This window comes from Perognathus longimembris, chromosome 6 (assembly GCF_023159225.1).
Source record: "Perognathus longimembris pacificus isolate PPM17 chromosome 6, ASM2315922v1, whole genome shotgun sequence".
Taxonomy (NCBI): Eukaryota; Metazoa; Chordata; class Mammalia; order Rodentia; family Heteromyidae; genus Perognathus; species Perognathus longimembris.
In genome coordinates, this window is record NC_063166.1 from 52455563 (window position 1) to 52464436 (window position 8874).

The 8874-nt window shown below is 45.9% G+C and overlaps 1 protein-coding gene across 1 annotated transcript in view; it reads right to left on the bottom strand.

Moving 5' to 3' along the window:
- Slc24a3 (solute carrier family 24 member 3) overlaps nt 1-8626 on the bottom strand; it is a 485462-nt gene extending 476836 nt beyond the window's left edge. The window contains exon 1 of the mRNA XM_048348728.1: nt 8200-8626. Coding sequence (XP_048204685.1) covers nt 8200-8338 — 139 coding nt within the window. The 5' untranslated portion in view covers nt 8339-8626. The remainder of the gene's footprint in view (nt 1-8199) is intronic.
- Between the last annotated feature and the right edge of the window lie 248 nt (nt 8627-8874).

The following is an 8874-nucleotide window of genomic DNA, read 5'->3' on the forward strand; positions in this document are numbered from 1 at the left end:
AAAAAAAGATTGACAGAGAGCTCACCTGAGACAATTTTTAGTCTGTTGTACACAATTCACAAATCCTCACTCTAGCTGCAAGCAGTTAAAATCTCCATTGTTGACCCTTTGGCTCACTGTTCCACCTACCAGCAAAGTCAAACTAACCAAAAGTAAGTGTTTTCAGTTCTGTCTGAAAAAAGAAGGCATTATTAATCTCCCAGTAACCGTTTATGAAGCCTCCTTTCTCTGGTCACCCAATCCTCTCCTCAACCCCTTTGTTCTTTCCTGTCCTACCCTCCACAAGTTCAAATTCAAGGGGAAGACAAGCTTATTAAGCTCCAACATTACAGAAAAACAATGAACAGAAATGCTGCGAAAGTTGCAAAGGGGAAATTCCCCAAACTGGATAGTAAATGAGCTGACTTCTCACCCTCTCCAAAATCCATTGCTTTTGAAAAACATGGAATAGTTGCTAGATTTCATGACTGAAATAAACAAGTTAGGCTGGTTTGGACAGCTCCAAAAATGGCAAAGGTCTTCCTCCAGCTCCCTAGAGCTTCTCCTAACTCTGCACACCGTTCAAAGGGTCAAGGCCTTGCCTGCACCATGGTCTACAAGTGAGTCCAGTTGAGTTTCCACCAAGGTCTGAAAAAAAAATCTACGTATATGTATAGTCATTCTTACTCATTAGCATGCTTGTAGTTAAAAAAAACAACCATAGCTCTACAGCCTCTATGTTGAATTTAACTACACTTGAACCTTTTGCCAGAAAAATCTCATGCCTTCCTGCCTTACTTTAAGGCTGAAGAACAAGGCTAATTAAAAACAAAAACAAAAACCTGTACTGAGTTAAGAGGTCTTTTAGGACAGTAGTTCCCCTTTTGCCAGTCCTGGGGTTTGAACTCAGGGCCTCAGCACTGTCCCTGGCTTCTTTTTGCTCAAGGCTAGCACTCTACCACTTGAGCCACTGCGCCACTTCCATCTTTTTCTGTTTATGTGGTGCTGAGGAATTGAACCAAGGGCTTCATGCATGCAAGGCAAGCACTCTACTGCTAAGCCACATTCCCAGATTGTCGTGCTCCCAACTAGTCCTCCATTTGTTAAGCCCATTTAAAGTGGCAAGTAAATGGACTTGGGCTTGATAAGGATCCCTCTCTACCCACTTTCTGCATACTAATCTCACCAAAAGGCCTTTCGGGTAAGATCAGTGCCTAAACTCTCATCGCCATGCCACAGCTCCACACAGGGTCCAGGATATCAATTTATGTTCTCATCCAAAGTGAAAAAGCGAAGCTGTTTTTTCTGCATCTGAACTAATACCGTGTTTAAACTTTTCCAGCTCTAATATTGGAAAATGACATTTCATAATTATTAGATTTGTATTTCCTTGTTAATAATAAAACTTGAAAGTTTTACTTGTGTTTGTTGGCCATTGTACAATTACATTTTCATAATTTGTCTGCCTGAGTTCTTTGCCCAGTTTTCTTGTAATGAGTTTGTCTTTTTAAATTTCCCATTCCTTACCAATTTATTTCTTTATATTTCTCAAGGTCTAGATTTTCCTGACCACCATGACATCATCCAGACCATACTGTATTTCTTGTTTTATACCTCATAATTTTTTTTTTATCAATGGCCTGAATGCTGACACTTAGCTTTTGCACTCAAGGCTGGTACTCTGCCACTTGAGTCCCAGCTCTACTTTTAGCTTTTTGTGGTTAATTGGAGAGAAGACTCTCATGGATGTTACTGCCTGGGATGGCTTTGAACTGTGAACCTCAGATCTCATCCTCCTGAGTATTGAGAATTACAGGAATGAGCTACAAGCACCCAGCTTGGCTGGGGGGTGGGGGTGGGGGGTAGTGTGTGTGTGTGTGTGTGTGTGTGTGTGTATGTGTGGTTTGAACTCAGACAGGTGCCCTACCACTTGAGCTACACCTCCCTACCTTGATTCTTAAGAATTTTTCAGTGCTTCTCTCCTCATTAAACCATTGTCACCCCAGCAGCTAGCAAAAAGCCCTTCATGAATTTGATGAATGAAGGAACAAAGGTCCCTGTATGTGACACACTTTGGATCCATGCAGGAAATCCCTGAAAGAGTTTCAACTTAAAGAGTTTCCCAAGGGTTAGTTTACAAAGGTGGGTGACATCAAAGCTAGAGAAACTAACATGAGATGGGAATACCCCTGGACTAGCCACAGTAGGAGCATGACCAACCCCAGGCTAGAAAGGAATGAGAAGAGAACAGGAGGTGCAACTGGAGACCAGCAGCTCATCCCCACTGGCTCAGGGAAAACCTGACTCCCCTTGCCTCTTTAACACTTTAATTCTCAAATCCTACAGGCTAACACCCATTTGAAACTACTGCAATGAATAAAAGCAATTTCCAAACAATCTCTGCAAAAACAGAAGGCAGAAACCAGCCAGAAAACCTCAAATTTTCTTCCTGGCAACACAATGTACTTCTGGTGCAACTTCGGGGACATTTTCTGAATTCCCCATACCTCAGTTTCCCTGTTAAGAAAATCTGTGTAGCCCTATCCCCATCGCACTCCCCCAAATTCTTTTCCTCAAGGAAAAGTCCTTACAGAAAAGAGAGTTGCCAAAATCCTGTCCTGTCAGCCAACTTCCACCAGGCCTTGGAATTCTCAGCAAATAGCTGGTTTTGCAATTCTTTGGGCTTTGCCAACCCTCCGGGGTAAAAAAATAAAAAATAAAAAAATAAGAATCTTCCCACAAGGATTCAAGACTTGCAAGTAGAGGAAATCTTTGAGAAAAATCTGGGTTGATGAGCAGCTAAGAAAAGCCAGGAAGAAAGAAACACATCTATATACGTTTGTGCAGAAAATAGAAAAGGTTGAAAGCAATGTGTTTCTAAAATACTGCTTCTATGAAACCAACCTTCTGTTACGTTTTTACTCCTTGGTTGCCTGAAAAAGACAGGGTGATTCCCAGTCTCTAGTTACACCCTCCTCAGCCGAGGCTGGAAAATGCAGTGGTATGTGACTTTGACATGGAAAAGCTTAGGTTCAAATCACTTGCCACTTCAACAAGCAACCTCAGGGACAGCTTGATACATTATTTTTTCCAGCTCAGTGCTGTGGTCAGAGAAGGTAATAATGTCTCATTTTTAGGACTAGGAGCAGAATTAGAAATCAGGAAAATATGGTCTTTCTTTTTTTAAAAGCAGTATTAGCGTTAGAATACAAGGCCTTGACTTTGCTGGGCAGGTACTCTATCACTTGAGTCATGCCTCTACCACTTTTTTTTTTTTTGTAAGAGTGTTACCACTTTGCCCAGGGCTGGCTTGACCTATGATTGACCTATATCTCACTTAGCTGGGACCACAGACATGAGCCACTGCATTCTGATAACTTGTTGAAATAAGGGTGAGTCTCACCAACTTTTTGCTGAGCTAACCTCAAACCAATTCCTCTGGATCTCCACCTCCTGAGTAGCTGGGATTATAGGTATAAACTACCATACCTAGCTACAAGGGCTATAATTTTAATCCAAGCACAGCAGTTCAGAAATTAGAAGATCTCTTTCACTTAAGAAGCTCTTAGTTTTTGTGGCAGTACTGGGGCATGAACTTAGGACCTCACAATCCTTGCTCATGCTGGTGCTGTCTCACTTGAGCCATACTTCCAAGTAGGCCTTTAGTGGTTAACTGGAGATAGTGTTTCTGACTTTTGGGGCTGAACTAGCTTTGAACAGATCACAGCCTCCTGAGTAGCTAGGATGGCGTGAGCCATCAGCACCTGGCTTCACAACTTCCTTTTCATATGTGCCTCTGTATTTAACAAACATCTTCTAAGCTCCTATGACAGACTGGATGACAGTGAGGTGAGGGCAGTTCATAGGGTCCCTGACCTCCTGAGGTGAAATATGGTGAAAGGAAATGTTACTTAAACCTTAAATAAATACATAATTTCCCTTCACTGCCATGAAGGGAAAACACAGTATATTAAGAAAGCACAATGGGAACTTACTATAATCAAGAAGATCCTGGGCTTGGAAGTGAAGGGTTAACTAATCATAGTAGTGACCACAGCAATCCAGATGGTAGGACCAGAACACACAAGGAAGAGATCAGAGACCAGAAGGGAGACCTGCCTGCTTTCAAAGCAACAGAAAGGCTAGAGTAATGAAGTAAGGAAAAGGGAGATGAGGAGATTTGGCTATCTGGTAAGCCTGTTCCAAGCCCTGTCAGGGAGGAGAAGTCATAAAGGCAAAGATGGGCAGTGATATCCACATGGGCAATGAGATCCACAATCTAAATTTGCAGTCCACATCTCCACCATATCCCCTTCTTCAAAGATCACCTCTGGCCCCATGCTGCTAGGGTGATCGGAAGACATTTCCAAGATTATATGCACATGCATCTGTGTGCATGCACATAAACATGCATGCATGAACACATGTTTTAGGCTGTTGACTGCTTTGAGAAATGTCTACAATCTAAAGTTAGACTCCTTGCAGTCCCTTGATTTTTTCCAATTCAGCCATACCCATATCTCCCATCACACATGCTCTTCATATAGCATGACCCTACCCTGCCCCCCTGAGTGAGTGATGCCTCTGTGTCTCCACTCTCTGAACCGGAGCTGACATTTGCCATAGCAGAAAATAGTGGAAGCGGTACCATGTGGCTTTTGAAGCTAGGATGAAAAATACCAGGCGCTTCCACCTTGTTCTCTTAGGATGCTCACACTCTGAACCCAGCTGCCATGCTCTGAGGAAGTCCAAACTGAGCCACGTGGAGAGGCCACGTGTAGGTCTGGGCCAAGAGCCACATCAACCCCCAGAAATGGGAGTGATGTTGCCTCAGATGATTCCAGATCCAGCTGTCAAGTTGCCCAGCCTTGCAACCTTCCCAGCTGAGGCTCCCAACCTAACGGAGCAGAGAAAAAGCCACCTCCACCATCTGCCCCAACCAAATTCCTGACTCAACCTATATACAAGAAAAAAAATAAATGTCTATTAATTCTGAGTTGTAGGGTGATTTGTTGCACATGGACACAGAAAATGTATCAAGCCTGTGTGTGTATACATACACACATACACACACACACACATACACACACACAGAGTAGATGACTGTAATTACTTCTGAGTTAGAACCCCTAGGTTTTAGCCACACTACTTCAGCAGGAAAAAAAAGATGGCCAGATAGCTCTCACATCCAAGAAAAATTAAATACTTTTAAATGACTCAAAATATACAGAAGTAATCCGTTCTCGTTGCAAAAATAAACGAAAACTCTTGTTAGCAAATCTTGAACCTTATTTCAATTGGCTTTGAAAACACACCAAAAATGAGATCGTCACCAACAACAACTAAATGGGGCACCTAGGGCTTGTCTTTCTCCACTGCGGAAGGCTCACACTGAAGTTACAGCACCTGGAAAAGGTTTTCCAGTGAAATAAATGGAGGCATATATACCGTGTGCTTGTCACAATGCCTGGCACCTAAGAGTCCACTAAACTGTAGTTACTATTGCTGCTTTTCCTGTTATTAGAATAAAAATGTTTCTTGAATCAATACTAACTCTTCCTGACCTAAATTCAACATCCCACATACTTAGTCTCCAGTGGGGAGAGGGGAGGGGAGAGTATAGGTTCTTTTCTGTCTTAAATATACTGAACATATGGAAAATCACCTCAGTATATAACCAAGAGTTTTCAGCATATAACCAAAATCTGAGTTTAGTTAGTAGTCAGGAAAGGGATCTCCATTTCCATAAGATCAGGAATGTTATCTGTTATGTAACATAACTGACACATATCTCCATTTGGTTGGATAAAAGAATTGTCCTTTGTACAGGAAAGAAAAAGATAAGAGGAAGATCAGTATGTGAGGAAAAACAAGCTTATGAAAAGTTTCCTTGCATAATCACTGCATGGTTTTTGAAGTGAATAAATGAAATATTACCTTTGGTTATTATGAAGGTACCCTCCATGGGGTTATATAAATATCGTAAAGCTGTCCCTAGGCTATGGTGCCAAGATCAAGGAACAGAGGTTGGAACAAAGGAATAAGTCACCACAGGTTGATTTACTTCCTTTATTCCTCAATTGCAGGGTGACTTTCACTCATTCACTCAGCTTCTCAAGTCACAATATCATTAAACACAAGGCTAAATTCCAAACTTAAAGTACCTTTAAGAAGAGTAGCTCCCACGTCTGTAGGGCAAGAGTCACTATTCATTTTTATGTATGCTGAGTGGCAATTTCCCAGGCAGAAATACTATTATCGGATTCACATGCACTAATTAATCTGTTAAAAATTACCTCCAAAAACCTGTATTTGGCTGCCAAATGCTGCTTCTGTGAATCTCATACAGAAGCCATTGGTATCTGATAGAATGAAAGGTGGCTAGAGAAGGAACTAGAACTGGCATACTAACTGGAGGAAAGAGACTGGCCAGCTCCACCAACCACTGTTGGCCTTTCTTTCCCAGTTAGATCTTTCAGTTCAGAGGCAGAACTTTTCCTAACTGGACTCTGATAGAAGAGAGTAATAAGGAAGTGAGGAGAAAAGGACATGAATAGCAAAGAGGAGAAATACATAGGTAAAGATGGGGGAAAGGCATGTGGTATGGATTTAAGTCTGAGTCAGTAGCCACGAAACAGAAATGTCACTACCAAGGGAAACCATTTCAAAATGATCTAGTCACAAAGTTCCAAGCTTATAGTGCTTCATATACATACACACGGTTCTGGTGGGGACCCATTGATCCTCTTAACTGTATGTATCACATTCTCCATCGAGAAAAGAAAATGCCCTTTATATCCTGGAAGGTGGTTGGAACCCAGTGACTCACAGAGCCCCAACACACCTGGAAAATAGTTGGCACATAATTGACTTGGAATGGCTCTTGCTAAAGGTGATGTGAACTCTCTGAGTGAAACTCAGACTGATGCCTGGAAGGTCTGAATCTACCCTTGGAGAGAAGTCTTCACTTAGAGGCAGTGCACCCACAGCTAGAAAATCCCAGCTTCAGAACCAATGGAGACAGCCAGGCTGTAAGGCTTCCTCTTGACTATGACGGCCTCTCTCCTATTACCATATATGATGAAGTCTGTTGAGAGATCTGCTAAGACCTGAATGACCATCCAGTTCCACCACACACCACTGTACCAGTGAAATTGCTTGGTGGCATCTTTGAAGATATGGCACTATCACTATTGAAATGCCTTTATTCTGCACTTCGCAACACCTGGTTTCAGAGTTATGCCTGTCTTCACATTACAGCACACATTTGCAACTGGTTTTTCTCACGGCCATTTGCATGGCTCTTTTTCCGCAAAACCTGCCACTTGAAAAGCAGGAGTATAAAACCATTTTACAAGTTATTCTTCCAAGCCTTCCCTTCGTGTTTTTTTTTTTTTTGGTGTTTTTTTTTTTAAGACAGCTGCACCCCTGAGTCCAAATTGTTTTTGGTGGACAACTGTTATAAACACATTTCTCCATGAAGTCGATTTCAGCTCCAGAAACAAAACAACGACAAAAACCTAACTTGTGGGTGAAAAAGCAGATGCCGGGCAGAGCCACTCCAAAAGAGTGGACGAGGTGAGCGGCCAGGCCCACAGCAGCGGTCCACAAGATGGGGCCATAGGGAAGGAGGTCTGTGCGCGGTCAGTTTATGAGAACAAGCCCATAGCTCAGCCTTAGCTGGAGGCTAACACTTTTCCTCCTATCCCGAGTTCCGAGCAAGCACCTGTTCTGTCTGGACAGGCAGTAAAGGATCTTTCTAAATCGACCCACTCTGCCTGTTCTGTAGAGAAACACGTGGAGACCCAGGTGTTAACCACTAGCCCCTTTCAAGCCTTCAGTGAACCTTGGTGTACAGGTGGTTACCTGCACAGGTACTGAACCTTACCAAGGTAAGTTTACCACTGGCTCTATGGGCACATGTGTAGCCAAGACTCCCTCCCTTCGCTGCCACCAATCCCTCTAGATTTTGGGAAAGGAGGCACAGGTAAAGGTGCCCAAAGCAACGCGGCTTCGGCATCGAGGACGCCTCCACCTAAAGCCTTGAGATGGACAGGGGATTCTTCATGGTTGCACTCCCTTGCCGCCTCCCTAGACCGCTTGTCCGCCCACCCCGAGGCCATGGAGCCCTTGGATCTTAGTCGCTCCGCGCCAAACCTCGGGAGCCATGGGGCCGAGGGAGCCGCAGCGCCCACTCGGGGCCGGCGAGCGAGCACTCACCCTTCTGCTCTCGCAGGCTCGACAGCGACCAGAGCAGCAGCGCCACCGAGGCCAGGAAGCAAAGCTGGCTCAGCAGAAGGTCCCTCCGGCGCCGGCGGCGGCGGCGGCGCGCGCGGTCCTCGTCGCCGGGCGGCGGCATCCTCGGGCGGCCAGGCAGCGGCCCCAGCGGACAGCGGCCACTCCTGTGGCGGGCGGCCGCGGCGAGGACGGCGGCGGGAAGCAGCCCTGCGCGCAGCAGCCGCGCGTCCTCGCTGCGCTCCCACCCGGCCGCCGCCTCCTCCTCTCTTCCCTCCTCCCGGCCGCTGCCCGTCTCCTCGCCGTCGCCCTCGCCGTCGCTATCGCTCAGTCCCTCCTCCGCCCCTTCCTCCTCCTCCTCCTCCTCCTCCTCGCCGCTCGCCCTCGCCGCCGCCTCCCGGCGCTCGAGGTCCCTCTCCTCAGTGCGCGCCATGGCTCCCACGCTCCGCGCCCGCGCTCGACCTGGGGCGGCGGCGCGGCGGGGGCGGCGGGGGCGGCTGGTAGGCGGGGGCGGCCGAGGAGGAGGAGGAGCGGGGGAAGGACCCGGACCGGCGAGAGCAGGGCTCGCCGATAGCCAAGTCCTCGGACTGGCGAGGCCACCCCGGGCAGGCTCCGGCCTCACCGGCTGCGGGCGTGCGTCGCCAAGCCGCTCTACTCTCT